This window comes from Pleurodeles waltl, chromosome 3_1 (genome assembly GCF_031143425.1).
Source record: "Pleurodeles waltl isolate 20211129_DDA chromosome 3_1, aPleWal1.hap1.20221129, whole genome shotgun sequence".
Classification (NCBI taxonomy): domain Eukaryota; kingdom Metazoa; phylum Chordata; class Amphibia; order Caudata; family Salamandridae; genus Pleurodeles; species Pleurodeles waltl.
This window is the reverse complement of record NC_090440.1, coordinates 285,722,155-285,749,838: the sequence shown is the minus strand read 5'-3', so window position 1 is coordinate 285,749,838 and position 27,684 is coordinate 285,722,155. Positions and strand designations below refer to the sequence as shown.

At 47.8% G+C, this 27,684-nt stretch overlaps 1 protein-coding gene across 4 annotated transcripts in view; it reads right to left on the bottom strand.

The window, feature by feature from the left end:
• The window catches only part of ZNF280D (zinc finger protein 280D), a 453,315-nt gene that overhangs the window by 295,665 nt on the left and 129,966 nt on the right, over positions 1 to 27,684 (bottom strand). For all 4 annotated transcript variants that reach the window (XM_069222418.1, XM_069222414.1, XM_069222417.1 and 1 more), the window contains exon 9: positions 20,225 to 20,382. In XM_069222418.1, the coding sequence (XP_069078519.1) occupies positions 20,225 to 20,382 (158 nt within the window). The remainder of the gene's footprint in view (positions 1 to 20,224; positions 20,383 to 27,684) is intronic.

Genomic DNA, 27,684 nt, shown 5'->3' with positions numbered 1-27,684 from the left:
GGTATAATTCTCTTTAGTCCATCCATAAACGCTTTTATGACTGGTATCCTAAATAGTGAGGTTGAGTGCGTAATTTGCAGGTAAGCTGAAATTGCGGTAAGATGTATCTTTATGGAAGAGAAAGCTAGCTTTGACTTTTGCAAATGTAGTAAGTAACTTACAATGTCTTTGGCAGATGCGTGTAAGGGTTGAATTTGATTATTATGGCAGTAATAAACAAATCTTTTCCACTTATTTGCATAGCAATGTCTAGTGGTAGGTTTTCTAGCTTGTTTTATGACCTCCATACATTCCTGGGTAAGGTCTAAGTGTCCGAATTCTAGGAGTTCAGGAGCCAAACTGCTAGATTCAGTGATGCTGGATTTGGATGTCTGATCTGTTGTTTGCGTTGTGTTAACAGATCTGGTCTGTTTGGTAGTTTGACATGAGGCACTACAGAGAGGTCTAGTAGTGTTGTGTACCAAGGTTGTCTTGCCCATGTTGGGGCTATTAGTAGGAGTTTGTTTTGACTCAATTTGTTTACCAGATATGGAAGGAGTGGGAGAGGAGGAAAAGCGTAAGCAAATATCCCTGACCAGCTCATCCATAACGCATTGCCCTGAGACTGATCTTGTGGGTACACCTGGATGCGAAGTTTTGGCATTTTGCGTTTTCCTTTGTTGCAAATAGATCTATTTGTGGTGTTCCCCAATTCTGGAAGTATTTGTTTAGTATTTGGGGGTGAATCTCCCATTCGTGGATCTGTTGGTGATCCCGAGAGAGACTGTCTGCTAACTGGTTCCGAATTCCTGGAATAAATTGTGCTATTAGGCGAATGTGGTTGTGAATCGCCCAATGCCATATTTTTTGCGCTAGGAGACACAACTGTGTTGATTGTGTCCCTCCCTGTTTAGGTAATACATTATTGTCATGTTGTCTGTTTTGACAAGAATGTGTTTGTGGGTTATTATGGGTTGAAATGCTTTTAACGCTAGAAATACTGCCAATAGTTCTAAGTGATTTTGTGAAACTGTTTTTGCTGAGTGTCCCATTGTCCTTGGATGCTGTGTTGATTGAGGTGTGCTCCCCACCTTATCATGGAGGCATCTGTTGTTATTACATATTGTGGCACTGGGTCTTGGAAAGGCCGCCCTTGGTTTAAATTTATACTGTTCCACCATTGAAGCGAGGTGTATGTTTGGCGATCTATCAACACCAGATCTAGAAGTTGACCCTGTGCTTGTGACCATTGTGATGCTAGGCACTGTTGTAAGGGCCGCATGTGCAACCTTGCGTTCGGGACAATGGCTATGCATGAGGACATCATGCCTAGTAGTTTCATCACCATTTTGACTTGTATCTTTTGTTTTGGATACATGGTCTTTATTACATTGCGAAATGCTTGAACCCTTTGTGGGCTTGGAGTGGCAATCCCTTTTGCTGTGTTGATTGTCGCCCCTAAGTATTGCTGTGTTTGACACGGCAGAAGGTGTGACTTTGTGTAGTTGATTGAGAAACCTAGATTGTGGAGGATTTCTATGACGTACCTCGTGTGTTGTGAACACCGTTTTAGCGTGTTGGTTTTGATTAACCAATCGTCTAGGTAAGGGAACACATGTATTTGCTGCCTTCTGATATGTGCAGCTACTACTGCTAGGCATTTTGTAAAAACTCTTGGCGCAGTTGTTATTCCGAATGGCAACACCTTGAACTGGTAATGTACCCCTTGGAATACAAACCTTAGGTACTTTCTGTGTGAAGGATGTATCGGTATATGGAAATATGCATCCTTTAGGTCGAGTGTTGTCATGTAGTCTTGTTTTTTGAGCAGTGGGATTACGTCCTGTAATGTCACCATGTGAAAGTGATCTGATTTGATGTATGTATTTAATGTTCTGAGATCTAGTATAGGTCTCAGACTCTTGTCTTTTTTGGGTATGAGAAAGTACAGAGAGTAAACTCCTGTCCCTTTCTGTTGGTTTGGTACTAATTCTATTGCTTCTTTTTGTAGCAATGCCTGAACTTCTAGTCCTAGAAGATCTATATGTTGTTTTGACATATTGTGTGTTTTCGGTGGGACGTTTGGAGGGAATTAGAGAAATTCTATGCAATAACCATGCTGGATAATTGCTAGGACCCAAGTGTCTGTTGTTATTTCCTCCCAATGTTTGTAAAACTTGGTTAGTCTCCCCCCCCCCCACAGATGTTATGTGTTGGGGATGTGTGACTTTAAAGTCACTGCTTGTTTTGAGGAGTTTTGGGACTTTGGAACTTTCCTCTATTCTTTTGGAATTGTCCCTCTTTATATTGTCCCCGAAAACTTCCCCGCTGATACTGGCTGTGGTAAGTGGGTCTTGTTTGTGAGGTTGTGGGTTCTGTGCTTTGTCCTCGAAACCCCCCTCTAAACTGTGTTTTTCGAAATGTGCCTCTGCTCTGTGGGGAGTAGAGTGCGCCCATGGCTTTGGCCGGGTCACTGTCTTTTTTTAAGTTTTTCGATCGCAGTGTCCACCTCCGGCCCAAACAACTGCTGTCCGTCGAATGGCATATTCAGCACAGCTTTCTGTATTTCTGGTTTAAATCCTGATGTACGCAGCCATGCATGTCTCCTTATTGTTAATGCTGTGTTGACAGTTCTAGCAGCTGTGTCTGCAGCATCCATTGCTGACCGTATCTGATTGTTGGAGATACTCTGTCCTTCTTCTACTACCTGCTGCGCTCTCTTTTGGAACTCCTTGGGCAAATGTTCTATAAAGTGTTGCATTTCGTCCCAATGGGCCCTATCGTATCTGGCCAACAAAGCCTGTGAATTAGCAATACGCCACTGGTTTGCTGCCTGTGCCGCCACCCTCTTGCCTGCTGCGTCGAATTTTCTACTTTCTTTATCTGGAGGTGGTGCATCTCCTGAAGTATGTGAGTTCGCTCTTTTGCGCGCTGCCCCTACTACAACTGAGTCCGGTGTTAGCTGTTGTGTGATGTACACGGGGTCTGTTGGTGGCGGTTTATATTTTTTCTCCACTCTTGGAGTAATGGCCCTTCCTTTTACAGGCTCTTCAAACACTTGTTTGGAGTGTTTTAGCATTCCGGGTAGCATAGGAAGACTTTGATACTGGCTGTGTGTGGACGACAGTGTGTTAAAAAGAAAGTCGTCTTCAATGGGCTCAGCATGCAGGCTGACATTATGAAATGCTGCTGCTGCTCGACACCACCTGTGCGTAGGCTGTACTATCCTCTGGTGGCGACGGTCTAGCTGGATAACATTCAGGACTATTATCTAACACTGGTGCGTCATAAAGGTCCCATGCGTCAGGGTCATCTTGACTCATTCCTGTATGAGTTGGGGATTGCATCATTGGTGGAGTGGCTACCGGTGATGGTTGCGGAGAGCATTGTGGAGATGGTGGCGGGGTTACTTGTTTAGCCACCTTTGCCTGTGGCTGCTTGTCTTTTTCTTGAAAGGCAAGTTTGCGTTTCATTTTAATCGGAGGGAGAGTACTGATCTTCCCGGTTTCTTTTTGGATATGGAGCCTTCTTTGTGTATAGTCTGGCTCTATTGTTTCCAATTCCTGTCCAAATCTATGGGTCTTCATTTGTGTGGACAGTCCTTGTTCCTCAGTGTAGGAACTTGTTTTCAGTTCCGAGGCCGGATGTTTCGGTATCGAAACCTTTTCGGCTGCTTTTTTCGGTTCCGACGAAACCTTCTTTACTTTCGGCGTCGTGGTTTCTCTGTGCCGACCCATTTCGGTGCCGCTATCTCGGTGCCGAACCTGCTCGGAGCCACTATCTCGAGCCCGAGATTGCTGTGTGGCGGTATCTCGACCGGAGTCGGATGACTTCGCCACCAGCGTGCCCTTTTTCGGTGCCGATGATCGGTCACCTATTTTTCGGGTTAAGCCATGGCCTGTTGGCGTCCCCTGGGCTTTAGTGGTTTTTTTGTGAGTTTTGTGTTTCGACGTCTTACTCACGGTTTTCGGCGTTTCTTCGGGATCGATCTCATCCGAGTCATATTCCTGGATGGAGAATGTTTCTTCCTCCTCCTCGAAAGGCTCTTGTCCTGGCGGCGCCGACGCCATTTGCAGTCTCCTTGCTCTTCGGTATCTTAGTGTCTTCCTGGACTGAAACGCTCAACAGGCTTCACAAGTATCTTCCTTGTGTTCCGGCGACCAACACAAGTTACAGACCAGATGCTGATCTGTATATGGATACTTGTTATGGGATTTTGGGCAGAAGCGGAATGGGGTCCGTTCCATCAGCCTTGGAGACACGTGGCCGGGCCGACCAGGCCCCGACGGGGGATCGAAAAAACCCCAAAGGGCCACCGGAGCTCTTCAAAAGTCGGTGTCGATCTGTTGTAACTAACCTGATACCGAACGCAAACAATACTGACGATTTTTCCGAGATTCTAAATAACTTTCCGACCCGAAACACGGAGCGAAAAGGAACACGTCCGAACCCGATAGCGGAAAGAATACAATCTAAGATGGAGTCGACGCCCATGCGCAATGGAGCCGAAATGGGAGGAGTCCCTCGGTCTCGTGACTCGAAAAGACTTCTTCGAAGAAGAACAACTTGTAACACTCCGAGCCCAACACCAGATGGCGGGATGTGCACAGCATGTGTATCTGCAGCTACACATGCCATCGAACATATATATGTTTTTATTGAGCGCAGGAACAGACATGCATTCCAGTAGCCACTAAAGAATGAAGGACCCAACTCTAAGTCATGCTGCGCTAGGACTGTAGGCCTGGGCGGAGTGCTACTACGTGGAAATCGGTTATGTGTCGAAAAACCTCTGCCGCACTACGCGGAGTTCCACCAGCAGTCGAGTGCAGTAAGTTGCACTGATCTTTAGCGTCATGAGTTAAGCCAGAACAGTATAATCAGCGCAAACGGCTCAATGCACAGCAAAAAGGATGGTGCTTCTTTCTGCCAATCGAGTGGATTTTCTACCTGAGCAGCAGCTTCCTCAATGCGAGGAGCAGGTTTCTCAAGGTGAGCAGTAGCGACCGCCTGATTAATCATGCTGGGAGGTGATTTAGAGTGTGATATTTCACGCACGGCAACCTAATGATGTTGCGCTGCACAAGAGGAAAAACTCTGCCTGGCGCCTCTCTGAAGAGTTTTTTGGTGCTCTGCGCTTAGTACGGGCAAAGCTCTTCTAACTCCGCAGACAGAGCGGAATTCAATATCCACGCCTAGCTAGGAGTAGGGGGATGGTCCTTACACTATTCCACCAACTCCTTTATGGAGAAAGAAACAAAATTTTAAATAAGCGGGCCTGGTCACCCCCAGATTTCAAAAGCACACCACAAGTATGAAGATAAAGGAAAATGTTCAAGTTTGTAGAAGACTTCAAGGGATGTATTCTTGATCATCAAACTACTGCAATATGACCCAGGCTTGACCACAAACATCAGCAACCGATCCACGAATTACAGAAACACTCAATAACTCCAAAGTAAGTAGCATTTTGACTACATCATCCTTGATATAAAAGCAAGTCATTATTGGGGGGTGGGAGGGATAGAGAGTGGCCATGATGGCGCTAGATGTGTTTGCCTGAGCTCGCAGCCACAACTGCCCAGTCACCAGGCATCCTTTGACATGGGGCCCCGGGCTGCAGTCCTGGGGGCTCTTGACCTGTGCTCTGGGCCCTGGCGAAGGACGACAAGATGGCGGGCAGCATGATTGCAGGGCAGTGGCCTATCCGGGCACTGAGGTGGGTGGTGCTGTGGAGGCTGCCGCCTGGCTTGCTCGTGACTGCAGCCTTTAAGGCGGGCAGAGTCTGGTCCCTGAAGCTGTCTTGCTGACACTGCTGGTGGCTGCTGTACGCTCCCAGACAACCCCCTCATCCTCCCAGGGACTGACAGCATGGCAGCTAGGGGGGGCCTGATGGTCTCGTCTTGCCCTGGCCCCTGCAGTGCTCCCCCTCAATTATTTGGGCCCCAGACACCGGCAGTGGGCCATGGATGCACTGAGTCCTAGAGGACTCAATTGACCGCTGGCAAGCCCTGAATGTGTCTGTTTGCGATTTGACTGTTGTGGCCCTGGGAGGTGCGGTCTCACACCCAGGCTCCCCCACCCCCACCTCTGTTCTGTAATCTTTACCTGTGGCTGCTGCTCAATGTAACCGGCCTCCACACTTTGTGACACTGCCCAGGCTGTGGGACAAGAGTTCTTAACACTAGCCTTACTTGGCCCTGCCTCTGTGTCCTGTTCACCCAGAGTGTATTCACTCAATAGGGAGTACCCTGGTGATGCTGCAGCATCATCATGAGAAAACTGAGGCTGACATCTGGCTGCAGGCCACGTCGCCCTTTAATCCACTCACCACCTCCCCAACAGGCTGCAGATCGCCCTTCGGCACCCTCCGGTCAGTGGAGGGTGTTCTTCGAGGTCAGGTGGATCAATTCGGCAAAATCCTAAGTGCAATTTCTGAGCTGGAGGGGACTCTTGAGCCCAAAATTAAAAGAGTAGAAGCAGAGGTGGGTCTCCTCTGGCTGGATCATAGAAAATTGGCAGACAGAGTGACCACAGCAGAGGCAAGGGTGGGGCATCTGGAGCCAGCACACGAGGACATGCAGGTTCAGATCTGTGATCTGACGGCAGCGGAAAGCCACTTAAGCGACTAGGCAGAGGATGTGGAAGGCCACCCTGGACAAATAATATCTGCATCATTCACCTAGCAGAACATACAGAGTGCACCTCGGTGCTGAGCACAGCATGGAACACTAGCTCATTCAACATATTTACGATAGGGAGCCCACAGTCTTCATCACAGTGGAGAGGGCCCATCGGGTTCCCTGCCAGTGGCTGGAGCGTGACAATGTTCCTTGTACAGAGCTGGAAAAGTGGAGGATGGAGGGGCCTGGACACTGCACAATAGGTCTACTTATCAGAGAGGCAGGGTGATGGGGAGGCCCACAAACTAGCAGGCAGAATCAGCAAGGAAGCAGTTGTTGGCGGAGATGGCAACTGTAAGGAAATGCCTCCTTGGCATGGTTACCCCCTGACTTTTTGCCTTTGCTGATGCTATGTTTTGAATTGAAAGTGTGCTGAGGCCTACTAACCAGGCCACAGCACCAGTGTTCTTTCCCTAACCTGTACTTTTGTATCCACAATTGGCACACCCTGGCATCCAGATAAGTCCCTTGTAAGTGGTACCCCTGGTACCAAGGGCCCTGATGCCAAGGAAGGTCTCTAAGGGCTGCAGCATGTCTTATGCCACCCTGGAGACCCCTCACTCAGCACAGACACACTGCTTGCCAGCTTGTGTGTGCTGGTGAGAACAAAACGAGTAAGTCGACATGGCACTCCCCTCAGGGTGCCATGCCAGCCTCTCACTGCCTATGCAGGTATAGATAAGTCACCCCCCTAGTAGGCCTTACAGCCCTAAGGCAGGGTGCACTATACCATACGTGAGGGCACCAGTGCATGAGCACTGTGCCCCTACAGTGTCTAAGCAATACCTTAGACATTGTAAGTGCAGGGTAGCCATAAGAGTATATGGTCTGGGAGTCTGTTTTACACGAACTCCACAGCACCATAATGGCTACACTGAAAACTGGGAAGTTTGGTATCAAACTTCTCAGCACAATAAATGCACACTGATGCCAGTGTACATTTTATTGTAACCTACTCCCCAGAGGGCACCTTAGAGGTGCCCCCTGAAACCTTAACCGACTATCTGTGTAGTCTGACTGGTTCCAGCAGCCTGCCACATCCGAGACATGTTGCTGGCCCCATGGGGAGAGTGCCTTTGTCACTCTGAGGCCAGTAACAAAGCCTGCACTGGGTGGAGATGCTAACACCTCCCCCAGGCAGGAACTGTCACACCTGGCGGTGAGCCTCAAAGGCTCACCCCTTTGTGCCAGCACAGCAGGACACTCCAGCTAGTGGAGTTGCCCGCCCCCTCCGGCCACGGCCCCCACTTTTGGCAGCAAGGCCGGAGAAAATAATGAGAAAAACAAGGAGGAGTCACTGACCAGTCAGGACAGCCCCTAAGGTGTCCTGAGCTGAAGTGACTAACTTTTAGAAATCCTCCATCTTGCAGATGGAGGATTCCCCAATAGGATTAGGGATGTGACCCCCTCCCCTTGGGAGGAGGCACAAAGAGGGTGTACCCACCCTCAGGGCTAGTAGCCATTGGCTACTAACCCCCCAGACCTAAACACACCGTTAAATTTAGTATTTAAGGGCTTCCCCGAACCTAAAACTTTAGATTCCTGCAACTAACAAGAAGAAGAGGACTGCTGAGCTGAAAAACCCCTGCAGAGGAAGAACAGAAGACACCAACTGCTTTGGCCCCAGACTTACCGGCCTGTCTCCTGCCTTCCAAAGAAACCTGCTCCAGCGACGCTTTCTAAGGGACCAGCGACCTCTGAATCCTCTGAGGACTGCCCTGCTTCAAGAAAGACAAGAAACTCCTGAGAACAGCGGCACTGCTCCACAAGAACTGCAACTTTGTTTCAAGGAGCAGATTTAAAGACCCCTGCAACTCCCCGCAAGAAGCGTGAGACTTGCAACACTGCACCCGGCGACCCCGACTCGACTGGTGGAGAACCAACACCTCAGGGAGGACCCTCCGGCGACTCCAAGACTGTGAGTAACCAAAGTTGTCCCCCCCTGAGCCACCACAGCGACGCCTGCAGAGGGAATCCCGAGGCTCCCCCTGACCGCGACTGCCTGAACTCCATTTCCCGACGGCTGGAAAAGACCCTGCACCCGCAGCCCCCGGCACCTGTGCAGGAGTGACCCCCAGGAGGCCTTCTCCCTTGCCCAGGTGGTGGCTACCCCGAGGAGCCCCCCCCTTGCCTGCCTGCAACGCTGAAGAGATCCCTTGATCTCTCATTGAAAACCATTGTAAACCCGACGCGTGTTTGCACACTGCACCCGGCCGCCCCCGCGCTGCTGAGGGTGTACTTTTTGTGCTGACTTGTGTCCCCCCCGGTGCCCTACAAAACCCCCCTGGTCTGCCCTCCGAAGATGCGGGTACTTACCTGCTGGCAGACTGAAACCGGGGCACCCCCTTCTCTCCATTGAAGCCTATGTGTTTTGGGCACCTCTTTGACCTCTGCACCTGACCGGCCCTGAGCTGCTGGTGTGGTGACTTTGGGGTTGCTCTGAACCCCCAACGGTGGGCTACCTTGGACCAAGAACTGAAACCTGTAAGTGACTTACTTACCTGTGAAACCTAACAATACTTTACCTCCCCCAGGAACTGTGAAAATTGCACTAAGTGTCCACTTTTAAAACAGCTTACATGCTAATGTAATGATTCAAAGTTCCTAAAGTACTTACCTGCAATACCTTTCAAATGAGATATTACATGTAGAATTTGAACCTGTGGTTCTTAAAATAAACTAATAAAATATATTTTTCTATAACAAAACCTATTGGCTGGATTTGTCTCTGAGTGGGTGTTCCTCATCTATTGCCTGTGTGTATGTACAACAAATGCTTAACACTACTCCTTGGATAAGCCTACTGCTCGACCACACTACCACAAAACAGAGCATTAGTATTATCTCTTTTTGCCACTATCTTACCTCTAAGGGGAACCCTTGGACTCTGTGCCTGCTATTCCTTACTTTGAAATAGCACATACTAAGCCAACTTCCTACAGCAACCTACAGAGGCTCATAGGGAGAGGACTTGTGAGACAACACAGAGAGACCAGGATGAACTGGACACTATGGAAATGGATGGGGACCGGCTCCTGAAACAAAGTCCTGTGGTTACACCGATGACTGCCGATGTGGTGGCATGAGGGGGGCCTGCCTCTGCGTGGGAGCATCTGGCCTAGAAGGACCTGCAGTCCGGGTGGGTGGTGCCAATACCCGCAACTGCACCAGGGAGAGCAGTACGCACTGGAAGTTGGGTCCTGGAGCCCCACAATGGAAGCGTTGTAACGCTCTATTAATTCACTTTCTAGGCTGGAGTAGACTGGCCTTTATTTCCAGGAATTGTTGTTTGATTGCTGGTTGCACTGTTGTTCGCTATTAGGCATTAAGGGGGTTGGTAGGGGTGGGTGACAGATTTTTCCTGTGCTGTGGGGATGCCATTGTTACTTATGTCTAGGAAACATGGGGAGGGAGGTGAGTTTGCCGGGCTTTTGTGTGTGAGCGCATGCAGCCTATTCTGGTTGTACAATTAGGGATGGTGGCCACAGGGCTAGGGAGGGCACTTAGGAGGGTAGAGGTGACATTTCCTTTGACAACTTTCTAGATCATGGCTGAATACAGGGAATATGGTCTCAAAATCCTTACATGGAATGTGAATGGGTTGGGGAGCAAAATCAAGTGAGGGGTGGTGGCACAGTACATCAAACGTATGGCCCCCGGATACTGTCTTCCTGCAGGAGAGAATTGCTTGGGACGAAATGAAGGTTTCTTGGCTGGCCATTTTGGCATGGAAGAGCTGGAACTGTTACAAATGTCTATGCACCTTCAGGTCCACAGAGGGACACCTCCGGCAAAAATCGGCCTGATACTTTTGGGGCAGCTGATATGCTCCAGATACTAAGCATTGACTTTAATGACACTATGGCGGAGGACTTTGACAGGTCTCAGGCGACAGTGGACTTGGACCGACAACGTACACCACTGTCCCAGTTTACCCAGGCAATGGGTCTTGTTGATTTGTGGAGACACTACTACTCTGCGCTGTGGGATTTTCCTTCAACTCTGTAGCCAGGGGGGAGTTTTCTAGGCTGGACTACATATTCATACCCATGGCTGACCATTCGGCCGTAAGGGGAGCCGAGAATCAAGCCAAGGGTATTTCGGACCACTAGTCCCTGATGATCACTCTGGGTGATAGGGGTCAGGGCAGGTTGCGGCCCTGGAGATTTAATGCTTAGCAGCTGATGGATTCGGGACAGTCAGCCAACCCAGACTGGATTCTGACAAGCGGATACAATGATCACACTCGAGAGCAATATTCTAGACCTCATACATAGGGCCACCACGTTGGCTGATGCAGCTGCCCTCAGGTGAGTGAATAATGCCATGGAGAAACACTGTAGTGTGGCAAAGTCAGCGGCTCACGGGCACTACCCAGCAACCCAGAAGATTTATGATGTTTTGAGGGGGTGAGGTGGGGGAGGGGGTTAAGGCTACCTGCCACCTGGCCTGGTTCAGCCATAGGGAGGAAGAGGCAAGATGGGTCAGTGATATTGTCACCCGAACATAAGTCTGTGACTGCCAGTGGAGACATTGCTCAAGAATTTGACGGACACCTACCAGCAGCACACTTGCAAGGCTCCAATCAGGAGACGGGCCGCAGAAGGATGTAGAGATGCTGGAAGCACATTTCACATTAGAGGAGCTGTCAGGTATAGGAGGTTGGCTCAGTTTGTGGTGTACACCTATTGTGTGGCACCCTATACTGAGCGCAGACAACCCTTAATGATAGTGAATAGGTGTCCAGATAGCCAAAGCTCTCTATGGGTAACTGAGGAGAGCCGCTAAAGCTTATCCAGGAGGAATGTAAAGCACTTGCAATACCACAGTAGTCGGTCAGTACCTCACTCACAAGAAAGAACCACACAAGTGTTGCAAAAATAAACAATACTTTATAACAGTACTACTACTAAACTAGCATTGGTATATCTCCCTCTGGAAATATTACACACAATATATACACAAAATAACCATCATAAATAGCATAGAAATATGCAGGGCCCTAGAGGAGGGCCAGACCATATACTAAAAAAGTGGAATGTGAAATAGTGACTCCAGCCAAGTTAAGTGTGGTAGTTAGCTAGGAGCAGTTAGGAACACCAGAGGTAAGTACAGTAAGCGACTCCAGCAACCAGGAGTAAGGTAGTTACCCACCCAGTTGTCCCATAGGGTAACACAGTAGCCTGTGGAGTCTGTGGAATTCAGTACCCTTCCTAATCGACCCCCAGGAAACCAGCAGGCAAGAGGATGGATGGAGAGTGCTCCTACCCCAGGATACCCATAAGACAGGAGTACCTACACCAGGGACCCAGATGTAAAGGGGAGAAGGGACTCTCTTAACACTGTGAATTCCCTGGATTGTCCAGCTGCTGTCATGACCTGTGAACCGAGTCTGTGGAACCCACGGATGGATTCTGGAGGAGAGGGATCTGCAAAGGGAGGGGACAGAGTCCAGCCCCCTTGGAAGTGCCCAGGTGGCGCAGGTGACAATGCCCATGTGTAAGAAAGTGCCCCTTTTGTCATGGTTACCACAACCCCCCACACACATACACACACTTTTTGCCTGATATTGATTCTAACTTGACAGAGTGTGATGGGAGCCTGCAAACTAAGACCCGCACCAGTGTTCATACATACCATAAAACTGTAACATTCTTCCCACAACTGGCACACCCCTCGCACTCAGTTAAGTCCCTTGTAAAAGGTACCAGTGGTACCAAGGGCTCTCTGACCAGGGAGGGTCCCCAAGGGCTGCAGCGTGTATTGTGCCACTGTAAGGGACCCCTCACCAAACACTTGCACACTGCCATTGCAGCTTGTGTGTACTGCTGGGGAGAAAAAGGTAAAGTTGTCATGGCATCCCTCTCAGAATGCCATGTCCACCAACCACTGCCTGTGGCATAGATAATTCACCCCTTTAGCAGGCCTTACAGCCCTAAGGCAGGATGCACTATACCACAGGTGAGGGCATAGCTGCATGAGCAATATGCCCCTACATTGTCTAAGTCCATTCTTAGACATTGTACGTGCAGCGTAGCCATATTGAGTATATGGTCTGGGAGTTTGTCATTACGAACTCCACAGCTCTATAATGGCTTCACTGAATACTGGGAAGTTTGATATCAAACTTCTCAGCACAATGAACCCACACTGAGGCCAGTGTTGGGATTTAATGCAAAATGCACCCAGGGTATTTGAACTAAACTTCTAGTGCAGAACTGACCAGTCTGTGCCAGCCTGCCATTTCCATACAAGTTTCTGACCTCATGGGGTGAGAGCCTTTGTGCTCTCTAAGACCAGAAACGGAGCCTGCACTGAGTGGAGGTACTTCACACCTTCCCCCCTGCAGGAACTGCAAACCCTGGCTCAGGCCTCCTGTTACAGTGCTGCAGCTAGTGGAGATGCCTGCCCACTAGACAAAGCCCCACTTGTGGCGGCAAGTCCAGTGGAAAAATTTGGAAAAACAGGGAGGAGTGACCACTTCAGCTAGGACCACCCCTAAGTTGTCCAGAGTGGAAGTGACCCCCTTCCTGCAGAATCCTTCATCCTGGTTTGGAAGACCGTAACCAATAGGGTTAGGTCTGTATCCCCCTAGATACAGCCAACACAGCAACGCTAGCAGACTAAATCTAGAGGGCCCCCTTGCCTGTGAAGGATCTGGACAAAGATAGCCAACATCAAAAGGTACCCTACACCCGCAGCCCCCTGGCCTTGGGGGATCAGACGTCCAGTGCAGCAATGTGCATCAGACGGCTCTCCTCTCTGTCCACTCTGTGGCTTCCCTGAACCAACCTCCTGGACCCAGCCTGCAGCCAACTTGTGACCCCAGGGGCCCCCCTATTCAAAAGCATTGGAAGCCCGATGCTGAGTTGGCACCCTGCACCCGGCCATCCCTGTGCAGCTGAGTGTGTGGTTAGTGCTGACCTTTGTCACCCCTGGTGCTCTGCTAAACCCCCCAGGTCTTCCCTCTGAAGACGCAGGTACTTACCTGCTGGCAGATCTAATTCCGAGTGCCCCCTGTCTCCAGAGGAGACAATTTTAAATCTTGCAGCAACTTTGACCTCTGCATCCGGTCAGCCCCATGTTGCTGGTGATGAGTGTTTGGGGTTAACTTGAACCCCAACCTGTGGGCACCCTAACCCCCCCAGAGACTGAAACTGTAAGTCTTGTACTTACCTCGAAACGGTACTAACGTTTCTTCCCACCTAGAACAGTGTTTGAAAATTGCACTGTCGACTTTTAAAACAGATTATTGCTATTTACTTGAAAACCATCTAACTTGCCAAATTGAAAAAGTGGTGTTGATACATATACCTACTACTTCCTTGCAAATGTACTTACCTGCAATCAGAATCTTGCGGTTTATAGAAATAAAGCTAAAAATATATTTTTTCTATATAAACACAATTGGCCTGGAGTTAGTCTGAGAGTGTGCTTCATTTATTGCCTGCGTGTATACAAAATATGCTTTGCACTAGCCTCTGATAAGCCTAACTGCTTGACCCCCCCCTACCACAAAACAGAGCATTAGTATTAAATAATTTAGCCTCTGTTAAGCCTCTGGGGCACCCCTAGACTCTGTGCACAATAGATCTCATTTTGATATAGTATTTACAGAGCCAGCCTCCTAAACCGCCATCCTGAAGATTAAGTTCCTGCAAGGAGGTAGAAGAGAAAAGTCCAGCTGTGAGGTCCAGATGCTGCATAAGATCCCAGGAGTCATCTACAAGCTGTGCCTCATCAGGTGCCAGATTTCAGGAGGGTTAGTGACCAGCTAGGTCGACAAGAAGCACTGGCAAACGCAAATAGGAGCTGAAGTCGAGTTTGCAACGTTTTGGTGACCAGCAAGGTCCAGGAGACTACCCAGAAGGGAGAGTCAGAGCTGGCCCTCAACCCACAGGAACGCCAACAGGAGTTGATGTAGTCCCCACGAGTGACTCACAAGTGCTGGGCAGAGGGAGTCACAAGGAGCCCTTACCAGCACAGCAAAGCACAAGTCCACGTTGCAGGACAAGAGCTGATCTTCGGTTTGCAGAGTGCTGGACAACGGGGCTTCTTGGAGCCTGAAGATCTCCCAGAGGAAAAGTCGACAAGCCCTGGCAAGTGCAACAGTCGCGGTGCACAGAGGTGCCAGTCCAGTGGCAAGAACAAGGGCCCGCAGTCTCCCAACTTAGTTAGAAGACAAGCAGGACCCAGAGGAGGCCACAGACTCACCACCTGTGTTGCAGGATCTTCTGATATCCGTGGACAGCAGACTCTACCAGCCAGTCAACGCTGTCTTGAGGTGCTGGGGTTGCAGCCGAGTGATTCCTTCACTCCAAGGGACAGTATTTTGTGCTTCCTGGTGCAAACAGAGCCCTTGTGACCTCTGAGGTTTGGATGTTTCAGAATTCTTGCAGGATCTGGAGAAACAATGTTGCAATGGGCGCCTTCCCACCAGAAGAAGACTTGTTTGGTTCCAGCGAAGACCAGCATTGGTTCCAGAGTCCAAAAGCAGAAGATGTCTTGCAGAGTGCACCTTTAAGGATCTTGCTTGACAAATCAGAGGACCCACCCGCGGGGGTGCCCCTAAATAACCCTAAAAGGGCTTTGGTCACACTCTGCAGTGACTCTCCTATCAGAGGGGGTAAGGGATGTCACGTACCGGGCCTAACCAGTCAGATGCTCCCAGGGATCTCTGCATGTCTTAATTCGAAGATGGCAGAATCAAGTGGCCACCTGGCAGAGCTCTGTGCCCCCCAAGGGGAGGAGCTGGACAGGGCGGTGGTCACTCCCCTGTCCTTTGTGTAGTTTTGTGCCAGAGCAGGAGGTTCCTGAACTGGTGCAAACCGGATTATGCAAGGAGGGCACCAAATGTGCCCTTCAAAGCAGTCTATTGGCGCTCAGAGGCCACCCCAGCCCTTAGATCAGACCAGAGGTCTTCAAACTTTTCGATGCAAGCCCTCCACCCCGTCAATATGTTTTAGGCGTATGAACCCTCTCCTGACAAAAAGTTCTAAAACCTGGTACTTCTTATTATTGACAACCATAAACGCACCCAATTCCCACAGCTAATCATTTTTACAGTGGGAAAATAATGCTCAACAATGTTTAGAAAACCAAATATTAGTGGGCGACTGTGGTTCGGTGTCAGAGGCTTACCACACAGCTCATGCAAAAACTCTCCAAAAACAATGACCCCAAAATGCACAATGGTACTTTTTTTTTTTTTTCCACAAACAAAACATAATTTGGCAAAACTTAATTAGGTGACAACACCACTATGAACTAATGTGATGGCTGTGCCTGTTTTTTTCCAGAGAGCTGGTCAATCTGTGGTTGCACCTCATTAATACCAGTTTAACACCCAAATATAGCAATAAGCAACAAAAAGGTGACTAGTCCTGCTTTGCAAAGGACCTTCTAACTATGTGGCAACATGTGTTGCTCCTTTTTACTAACTTTGAAACCGTTTGAGCCATACACAAATTTTTTTTTTGTTAAAATCATTAGATAGTGCGGCAGATGATGGATTATTTGGCAAATTGGCAAATCTGCAATTATGTGAAAATCTCTGCACAATCACATAATTCCAGTGGCCTTGGGTATAATGGCTGCAATGCACGGGCTGCAAATTTGGTGCACAGCATTCGAGGAGAATCAAACTATATTTCAAGGGATGCTGACAACTTGACTTTTACAATTACATGGGACTAGAGGTTGCCAAACATCATTCATCATAATTAAAACATATTATTTAGAGTCATTAATGATGAACTGTAAGGTCAAAGCAGGATGCTTTCTTTAATTGTAGGGGAGGAAGTGGTCCCCTAATCTCAACTTTTACTAAAAAGGTTTTTATTTTTTACTAAATTAAAAGAAACGCTTCCATTTTAGCAAAAACTGACGTGTGGTTATATTAGTTTGCTGCTGTGGCTGACTTCATTTTTTAAGTCTTTCACCGCCAGGGAGCTACATATATAATAATGGGTAACTTAAATAAAAAATAAATGTAAAAAGGTGTTACTCTGTGGCAAATGCACTATAGTACAATATGAAACTTCTATTAGTTAATGCACTGCAGAGGTCTATGCGTAACCAGAGGGCCACATGATTAAATCTTCGTTGGTGTAGCAGAGAATACTTGCTTGAGTATTTTTAGTGCTACGAGGCACACCCTGTGAAGGAAAGCACTTTGAATATAGGTCATTATGTTATATGTGCATTACGCACTGTATAAAATGGACTACTACAAAATGTGCAATACGTTTTGTCATAAAAGTGTGTTTCCAAAATATAGATTTTAGTACTATTCAGACCATAGTACTACAATTTATTTTTTATTAACTGTTCCTTCAACACCTTCTCAGGAGTAGAAAACACTATGTAAATACAATTAAAGCATGCACTTCACAGTTCAGTTGTTAACTTTTTACTAACACTCAAAAAGAATAAATCTTTGTCATCACAAAGCTTCCAGTGATTCGATAAGCTATGGCCAGTATGACTTCCAAGCATCCTTTACATTTGTAGAATAACTCGTAGCAAATCTTTGCATTTCTTACAGGTAAAGCAGGCACTCTGGCAAAAATGATTGTTTAGATGTCTGCCCTTCCCTCGGCTCGGTGAGAAGACTCACTGAACAACATTTCAGCTGCAGTCACTCTGTTTCCAAACGAAGACGTTTTGGATTTGCGGCAGAAGTGAGGTAGCAGAATGCAACCCCCGTGCCCCTCCCCGCCCCCTTTCGATGACTCCACGGCCCCCTTGACAGTCGCGACCCAGAGATTGAAGACCTCTGCCTTAAGAGGGCAGAGCAGTGTCTGGGGTCAGCAGCAGCGCGTGCTGGCAGTTAGACCCCATAAGACTGAACACGCAGAACTGGGGGTTCCCCTTGGGAACCCCCAGAGTACATGTTATCATGCAACTCACACTGGAATCGGTGTAGTTGCAGATTCAAACATGTTAGATAACCAACATGCCTAGGTTCGGAGAAGCCATTATGTAGTTAGATCACTTGTGCTGACCAGTGTCCACTACATATCTTAAGGTGGCTTCCCCACATATACAGAGTCCAAGAATTGGCCTGGGGTGTGTAGGGGCAACCTGCTCATGCAGGGGTACCCCGACACTGAGAACCATGCACCATGCCCTTGGACTGAAATAAAGGCCCTCCCGGGGGGTGACTTTAAATGTCCAAGTGCAGTGGTCAGGTTTGTTGGTGAAAAGGTGTATGCGCCATTTCACGCATGCTGCAATGGCAGGCCTTCAGTCACAGTTTGCATGGACTCCCAGGGGTGGCATAATACATGCTGCAGCCCATGGGGGACCCCTAGTGTACCAATGCCCTGGGTACTTGGGTACCATATGCTACGGACTTACAAGGGTGCACCAGTATGCTAATTGTGGATGTTGAAAGGTTTCTAGCAACTAAATGTAAGGGGGAGAGCAATGGGATCCTGGTTAGCAGGATCCCAGTGTACTTGAGTCCAAAACATACTAACAGCAGGCAAAAAAAAAGTGGGGAGGTACTACAACCACAACCCAGCTTACTACATCACGGTTGCACACCGCAATACAGAACGGTAAAGTCTGTGGCCCAATGGGCTGCCTCTAGAATAGGACAGAGAGTGGGTCATACTGCCCTCTCTTGCTTCTTAATATAGAGACTAAGCTGCTGGCGGCTATGCTGGCCCGAAGGCTTAACACAATTATCATGACGCTCATACACTCTGATCAAAATGGGATTATGCCCTGTAGGTTTACTCAGTTGAACTTGTGGAGGCTGTTCCACTGGTTCAATGCAGTTGCAGGAGTTGTCCCCCGCTGGTCGTTTCCACGGATGAGGAAAACGCACGTTACTGTACGTTCCACAGAACAGTCCCTATGTGGTCCCAGAGCCCCATTTTCTCCTGAAAGACAGAAAGGTGAGACTGCTGCACTGCTGCTGTGGGATAGTTCAGCAGCCAGATTGTCCTGAAGACCTTATATTGATCCATCTATAATGGGGGCTAGCGCCGCCTCAAATCTGGGCCTATTACTGGGCGGCCCAGTTTCAGTTCATTAATGACTGGGCATACGCCCTGGCCAGTGATCCTGTGGTCTGCTTAGATCGGTGTGCTATGGTGGCCTTTGCTTGAGTGTACTATTGTTATGGAGGTTGGGCAGTCCTGGAGGTCTTGGACAGGATGCGGGCCTATATTGGTTGGACTCCCAGGGTCACAAAAACCACACTGCTGTGGGTGGGAGCGACACTCAACGAGGTACCCCGCTGTCAGACTTACTCGGGATCACTGAGGTGCATGAGATTATAGAGGATGGGGTGATTAGACCCTTCGATAGTTTGCAGGCCGAGTATGGCCTCTCCCATACTCAATTTCTCAAGTATACACAACTATGACATGCACTTCATGCAGAGGGGGTTGATTTGATGGACTTGGCCCGCTGGACAGTCTTTTGCTCAGGGATCCGTTTTCAATCTCTCTGCTTTATATGACCAATACAAATCATATCCCAGGGAGCTCGGGCCCTTGCGGTTGCGCTGGGATTGAGACCAGGGGGATATGGAGGATATTGACTGGGAGGTGGCCCTGATGCATGCCCAGGAGGTGGCTTTAAAGGCTAGTTTCAGCCTAATTCACTTGAAGCCCTGCACAGGGTGTATCTGGATCAGGCCAAGTTACATAATATGGGACAAATACCCCTAGCCGGTTGTCTTAGATGCAATGCTGCAAAGGGATTGTTCTGTTTTACTATCTGGGGGTGTCTGGAAATCCAGGTGTCCTGGGATTTGATCCTCCGGGAACACAGTGCAGTGATCAGGGAAACCGTACCACATAATCCCCAGTTTGCACTCCTGGGTGTCCCTGGAGAAAGTGACCTGCCTAGAAAAAAGCTGATATTCTGCATGCTAGGGCTAACTGAAGCAGAGAGACACAGCATAGGGCTGGGGGTCTCCAGCACTGTCAACAAGAGCCCAGTGGATTGAGTGAATTGATGTCTGTAGGAGGGCAGAGAAAATGGTTTACGAAGGTAAGGGTTCCCATGAAAATTCAATCAGGTTTAGGGTATGTGGAGGAATTATTATGGCCTTATGTATCACACCCTCAGGGCTCCATTTAGGGGGACTCTGCGGTGCAGCCCTAGTTGCCACTAACGGCTGTCCTCTCTGGGGTCTACGGGGGGGGGGTGGGGGGGGGGGGGGGGTTATGGGGGATCCTCATTGGGGACTGGGCTGAATCCTCAGGCTGCTGCCAGATGAATACTCTTGTGCTGCGTGGTATTCTACGATTGCTGTAAGCATTATAGTGATGACTCACACTGTTTGTTATATGACTTACCATGTTAATAAAAACATATTACAGGGAGACTGTCCCTAACTGCTTTGTGATTGACTCTCGAGTTGAACAGAAGTTATAAAGGCAAATACATGTGGGTAAAGAATTTCAGCAGTGTTCATTTTGTGTGTTTGCTCTTTAGGAGACAGCTCAAAAGTAAAACTCACCGAGTTCACACTCAAATGGTTGCTTAGTATTTCTTTGACAGAAAAGTGTACATTCATTACAAATTGCAAGTCAACTTACTAGTTGATTCATAAAGGGTATGTGAACTTTCAATGTGACATTGCAGCTGAAAAGGAGTGGGGAACTGCCTATAACAGTGGTGGCAGGTTGTGTGGCTTTCCCAGCTTTCACTGTTCTGCTTTTCAAGCTCCAAATGGTGCTTCATATGGTTCATAAACCTAAAATGACACAGTAAAACATGCTAAGACCCAGTGTTCCAATTGAGAAAAATACCACAAAAAACTTATTTCAGGAATTATTAAAACAATATGACAGCAAGGAAAGATAGTTTTGATAAATTAATGTGATTTAATGCAAACACCCTCTCTTTTTACCTAGAAGGTGAAAGCTCAATAGCCTCCCCCTCTCCATCCCTAATTGCTGCTGGGATCAATATTCTCTGAAATGCCCGGAAAAGCATTCATGTCCAGTCCATATACATTTTCTTTAGCATCAACCCAACATTTTTTCACTACTGGAGTGGACTGTCAAGATTGATTTCACTGATCTGTTTGTCAAACATGCTGGGTGGGCACCTACACAAACACAGCTGCACCAACCAGAAATGTTAAGCTTTCCCCACACAAAAAACAAAGAAAAATACTGAGCCAGTGTAGTTGAAGCCTGCTTCTTCAGGCAACAGGACGCACAAGTTGCAAGACCAATCACTTTTGATCCTTGTATGGACACACAGAAAATACAACAGCAGGTTTAGATAAAAGATGGGGATGCTGGGTGTAACTAAAAGGAAGGTGTCTGCAACTGCCACAATCATCATAAATGCACCCTCTCCTATTTAACTTCCAAAAATCAGTTATCAAAACAACAAACAGACGGGTGGGATAATTGGTGAAATTGACAAGGCTTCAATAAAACGTTTAGACAAGTGTAGGCTGGTGAGACTGAGCATCATCCCTTCATTAGGTAGGTCAAAGAATAAATTAGCACAGGGGCATCTTCAAATATTTCCTTTCCTGAAAACCAGTTAGGAATGTGTACTGAAACAAAATGGTTACTTACATGCAAGAGCAATTTTGGAGTTTGAAGACTTTTCTGGAGTTATATGATGTACATTACTCTGCAATCTAGTGGTCGTGTATAAAAATATCTTTTTAGTCTTTTTTGCTTGGTGTCAACCATTTAGATCAATGTACATCCTTCTATGACTGTAGACGTATGTCTCAAAGGTCCTTGTGTGTGGGCATCATATTCTTTTGTTCCACTGTTGGCAAGTAAGCAGCTTTTGGCTTCCCAATATATGCTTCTGTTCTTTTAGTTCAAAACCACCAAATTTCTTGTGGATGGTCACATGTAGACAAAGAAACTAAGCTGCATACCTACTCCTATAGTTAGTAACCTTTGCATACTGTAGTGTGAATCCTTTCTGGATTCACATGTGCTACACAGATTTTGTAGCAGGAGTCTCCCTCTTTGGAAGGTTGGGTTGAAATTATCAGCTAAACAGTGCCCCTCTTCTTTTCTTGTTAGCTTGGCTATCCACAAAAGTGTTCTGTCAAGGTGTGTATGGACAGCCATGCGGCTAACATGCAAATGTTGTTTAAGGAAACGCTGGTGATAACACTAGTGTTGCTCCTTTTCACTTTGTGAAGCATTCTCTTGGGTACTCTTCCAGTGGCACTTCTGCACTCTTGTAGTATATTTGGACTGCATATTCTATCTTACAACAGTCCTCTTTGCTGCGAAGGAAATGAGGGTTTGTCCTCATCACTGTACCCTATCAATATGTATCTGCCGGTATTGCTATTGTGTTATGAATGTCTACAATTCATTTGCTCTAATAAATGATGTAACGCTTATTAAAAAGGCCATTCTGGGTGTTAAGTATTTGAGCCCTCCCTTAATCATAGGTTCTCAAAGGGATCTTTCATTACCTGTGCTGGCCCTATGTTTAGGTTTGTTTAGGGCTTTGGTGCCGACCATGGTGGTCATTTTGCTCTCTCTAGGAGTCTTTGGTGCCTGGTGTATTGAAGAAACGTCTCCCTGTGATGCCCAGTGTTTATGACACTAATAACAACAAGCGTGAAGTATGAGAGGTACTTAACAGTAATACCCTCCTATCCTGCTCTCCATAAGCTCTTGCTTGCGACACCAAAACGGTTCCACTTACTGGTATACCATTTTCATGCAGTGGGACACATAGCCTTCCTAAGTACTGCTGTGCATTTCTGTGAGCCCTTGGTGTCTGAATTTCAGGTCTTCAGGGGCCATGCAGCTAGGCTAAGGCTCTAGGTGGCACAACTATCCACCCTGTTTTGTCAACAAGTCATAATGGACTGGTAGCCTCATCACCCTTACTTGTCTCATTACCACCAGGTCAGATAACTATGTCTGGCCCATTGACACGCTAATAAAATTAACAGCTTGGTTGTTTGTTTACATTTGTTCAGCACCAGAGACATGATCAGAATTGAGGAAAATCACATGGAAATGCCCGAGCAGTCAACTGAAACAGCATTCCCTTGTGACCAGTGGTAATTGTGCCTAGATTAAACGTTTTGGCATTTCATGTTTTCTGGTGTTGCACAGAGAGCTTCACTAGACCTTGTTTTAGCTTCTACTCATGTGAACCAAAAGTCTACCTCCTTAACCTGTCTGCTTTTGTATTTTGAAGTCCTGACAGGTACATTCAACTATGGTTATGTTTCTCTCAAAAGACCATCTCCATAAATACTGAGCTAGTCTGGACAGTGAATGACTTTGTTCCTCTTTGCTTGTTGATATAAAGTTTGATGGATGTATGGTCTGTCTGGAGTTAAACCATTCTATCCCAGACCTGTGTCTGGAAGGCCTTCAATCCTAAGAAGGCTGGGAATAGTTTCCAACAAAATATTTCACTGAATCCTACTGGCTTCATAAAACTCCAATGTTTAAAGTGTTGTGATGGTCACTGAGCTGAGGAAGTTGGCTGTTTGAAGATCTTGTCCACTGTGACACTGTTTGTTTTCCACCACTGTATCTCTTTCTGCACCCTCACACTGACAACCACTAGATCATCCCAACTCATGGCTGCTTGTCACTATTGATATTATAGCCAGTCCTGAACTGGTCTTATGTTTAGTCTGCATGGGTAACTAGCTGTAAGAAGGAAGCCCGTTTAGTCTCACCACAGTCCTTATGGTCAGAGGTTGACCCTTTTGGTACAAGTCAGTTTGCTCTGTCTCTGCCAGGACTCCTTGGAACTGGAAAGCTGTGGCCTCCCTTGAATTTAAACTTACTCTCATTAATGTAATCTGTAACATCTGGATCTTAGGCAGCTAAGCAAGTGTAATTAAGGGTGGTAGGGATATGGCTACACCACTTGGCTGCTCTGGAAATCTAGTGTAGTAGTCCACTAACAACTCCTGTAAGTCTTTGACTAAAGTTATGAGAATATGACTCCTGAGTTTGCCATATCACTACTTTTTAGGGGCGAGCGCTCCGTCCCGTGTTGTAATCTCTCTTTGGGCTTCAAACCACGCCCATGTCACGTCAGTTTCTTTCATTGGTTTGTGAGCTTGCCTTTTAAAATCTGCTTGCTTTCATTAATGAAAGGCATGCATAAGTCAAGCCCTTTCCAATGTTTAGCCCTCCTCGAGCGCAGCGACCAAGTTCTCTTTTTTTCACAGCACGATCTCGCTGGGTAGAAGTCGAACGTTTTGCATGACATCGACCCGGTTACATAGTTAATTGCACTTTTGCCGGTTACGTAGATAATTGCACTTTTGCCAGTTACGTGGATAATTGCACTTTTGCCAGTTACGTGGATAATGCCACTTTTGCCGATAGGTTTCACTGCGAGTGAACCTTTATTTCCCTTTGTGTGTCTGCTTTGCACTAAGGGCGGGCGTCCGTTAGCTTATGTGAAATTTTTACTTTTCCATTTATATGGCAAGAAAAGTCCAGTTAGTTATGTGAAACGGTTTCATTTTCAAATTATATAGCAAGAAAAGTCCGGTTAGCAGTTTGCAATGCTAATTGCTCTAGCTCAAGCAAACGCGAGCTCCGTTGCATTGCAAATGCTTGTTTTCACATGGATCCTAATCATACTGCCACCTCCCATCATAATGTCTGTAGGAAATGCAGTGTACTTCCATACTAAGGGTGCACCAGAGTGTCTGAATATAGGAAAGTGCCCTTTTTGACATGGCCATCCCCACATTTTGACTCTGGTCCGGAGGTCTTTTTTTTTTTTTCAACTGAAGGTGCACTGAGCCCCTACTAACCAGGTCCAAAGTACCAGTGGTCATTCACTAAAAACAAGGAAAACTGTCTAATTGTGTACAATTGGCACACACGTTAGCACCCCTGTATGTCCCAAGTAAACAGTACCCAGGGCATGGGTTCTAAAGAGGGACCCTAATGGCTGCAGCATGTATTATACCACCTTAAGGGACTCCCCTCCCCCCCACCACACACACACCGATTGCAGGCAGACAGTCACTGCAGGCTGAGTGGCATAGTGTACACCATGTTTGAAAACAGAACATGCAACACTCGCTGTGTAGCACGATAAAGTCACTGCATATAATATATGTAAGCCATCCCTACAGCAGCCCTTAGAAACCTAAGGCACTGTGCATTATATTTTATGTGAAGACAAATCCATGAGTAAATATGCCCCTGTGATGTCTAGTTTGAATACTAGATATTATAAGAGAACGGAGAAGCCACCATAAGGTATGTACTGGGCACTGATCATTACAGGTTACCCAACTACATAATGTCTTAACTGAAGCCTATGGTTTTTGGTATCAAACACCTTATCTTAATAAATACATACTGATCATGGTACCTTACAGGTGCCCCTTTAAATCTACTAGTCTTCCTAGTATGCTGGCTGACTGATATCAACCAGCCTGCCATCACCCGGAGGTGAGAGCCCGCACTCTCAAAGACCAGAAACAATACCTGCTCTGGATAAAGTGTTATCACCTCCTCTAGTAGGATGGCTAGTAAATCAACATATCTGGTCTGGAGTCCTCAAAGCCTGTGCCGCCCTTTGATATGAGACCCTGGCTTCCCCCGGATCCGGGGTATGCCGGCCCCGGTCCTGAGTCCCATTTCCCACTAGGAGAGGTGGGAAAATAGCTATAGAGTAGACGTACTGCATCTCCCAGGCTAGTCACACCCCTAAGGTGGTTTGACTGATGTGCTCCCCATAAGAAGTGGGAATATGAGGGGGGGGGGGGAGGGGGGGTTCTTAGTGACCCCAGGGGTATGTAAGCCTGTTGGCTACTACCCTTCATTCCTCTTAATGCCCCTAAATTCAGTATTTAGGTGGCCCCCTGACACCAAGAACACAGATTCGACTGACCACAAGAAGAAGGAAAAAGAAGAGCTGAAAACGCAAGAACTATGGACTAGCTGTGGACTTGGTGCAAAAGCCTACATTCCTGCTCCTGTCCTGAAAAATTGCAGAGACTCAACTTGTCCTGCAGCTGTGCATTCGCCCAGAGGCACCGGCAGGTACAGAGTGTAACTGCCTGGTCCCCCGTTTTGCTAACCATCGGATTCACCATCAGAGCAACTCGCTAGGAAGAGGATACAGAGTGACCAGGAGGTCAGCCACATGTGGTTCCCAGTGTGGCAGGCCACCAGGAGTCGTCCCAAGCATCGGGGGGTGAAGCAAAGGATGAGGACCTCAGTTTTGTCGGAATTCAGTATCCGGCAGCTGTTTTTCATCCATTTGGCGATAGCCTTCATTACTTCGTGGAGGATGGCTTTGGCAGTAGCAGGGTCCTTGATGAGGTAGAGGATCATCTGGGTTGGCATATGAGACGATCTTGAGGTTGTGAGATAGGGCGATGTTTGCGAGCGGCGCCATGTAGACGTTGAAGAGGGTCGGGCTGAGGGATGATCCCTGTGGTACACCGCTGATGATTTTGGTGGCTTCAGAGCAAAATTAAGGGAGGTGGCTGACTACTGCCGGTGAGGAAGGAGGTGATTCAGTCCAGGGCTCTGTCGCTGATCTCTGCGTCGTTGAGGCATGTGCGTAGGGTGTTGTGGCAGACTATCAAACGCAGCCGAGAAGTCCAGGAGGAGAAGGGCCGCAGTTTTGCTGTTGTCAAGTATGGTCCTGATATCGTCGGTGGCAGCGATGAGGGCGGTTTCGGTGTTGTGGTTGCTGCGGAAACCGGATTGGGATGGGCCCGCAGTAGTGTTCTCCTCAAAGAAACGGGTCAGTTGTTTGTTGAAAACGTTCTCGATTACTTTTGTCTGGAAGGGGAGCAGGGAGATGGTCCTTTGGGTCCACACTGGGTTTCTTGAGGAGGGTGTTGATTTCTGCATGTTTCCAGCTATCCGGGAAGGTGGCGGTCTCACAGCAACTGTTGATGATCTTCCGGAGTTGGGGTGCGATGACGGAGCTCGCTTTGTTGAAGCTGTAGTTAGGGGAGGGGTCGGATGGTGAGCCAGAGTGGATGGTGTACATGATTTTGATGGTGTCGTTGAAGTGGGTCCAGGAGAGCAGCAGGCTGGTGAGTCTGCGGTGTTGGGTGGTTGACGGGGGGAGGGGTCTGGGTATTGAAGCTGGCATGGATGTCTTCGATCCTGCGATAGAAGAAGGTGGCTAGGGAGTCGCAGAGGTCTTGTGATGGCGTGATGTTGATGTTGGAGCCGGGGTTGGAGAGTTACTTCACGAAGCTGAAGAGTTCCTTGTAGCTGTGTGCATTGTCGTCGATGCGTTCTTTGAAGGTGGTTCTTTTGGCGTTTCAGATGAGTTGGTGGTGCCTGCCATTGGCATTCTTGAAGGCTGTGTGGTTGTCCTGTGTCTGTTCTTGGCGTTCCTGTGCAATCTTCCCATTCTCAGGGCCCTCTGATGCAATCCTGTCACACAAGATGACGGCTTAGACATGAATAGACCCACCAATTTCTTCAAAATCCTGCTGTGAGCTGATGGTGACTGCTGCAATAATCATCATCGTGAGAGGTCTGGAGAAAATGGCAGCATCCATGCTCCCAAGCCAGGTGAGGAGATACAGTGCCCAGTTCCTGTGCTGCTCCTGTGACTGCAGGGGAGGAAGAGGTGTGTTCCCTGCTTGGGAAGAATGAGGAGCTTGCCAGCAAGTAGCAGGGACGCAGGCTGTCGCCCCTCCATTCCTCAGACCCTTTTCAGTGGCTGTTTTGGATGGCACTGCCCAGGGCCAACAGTGGCTAACTACCAACAACTAAGCAGGGTGCAGTGCCAGAGCAGACAGGTGGCAGCTGTGGAGCATGCCACTTACATCTGGTCCTTTGGCGGAAATGGGCAAGCCCAGAGTGAGGAGAGGGCGTGCTGGGGGTGCAGAGGTTCTGCCATGCTTGTAGGATCCTGACTGAACTGTGCCGACTGAGGGACTGTAGAGCATATCGCTGCCACTCCAGTGGGGACAAGTGTGCAGCAGCATAGTAAAGACCTACTTGGGATGATCTCTTCTGGCGCACTGGGATTATGCAGTTAAGGGGGCACCAACAACTTACTTTCTTCAGCCTCGAATGCTTCT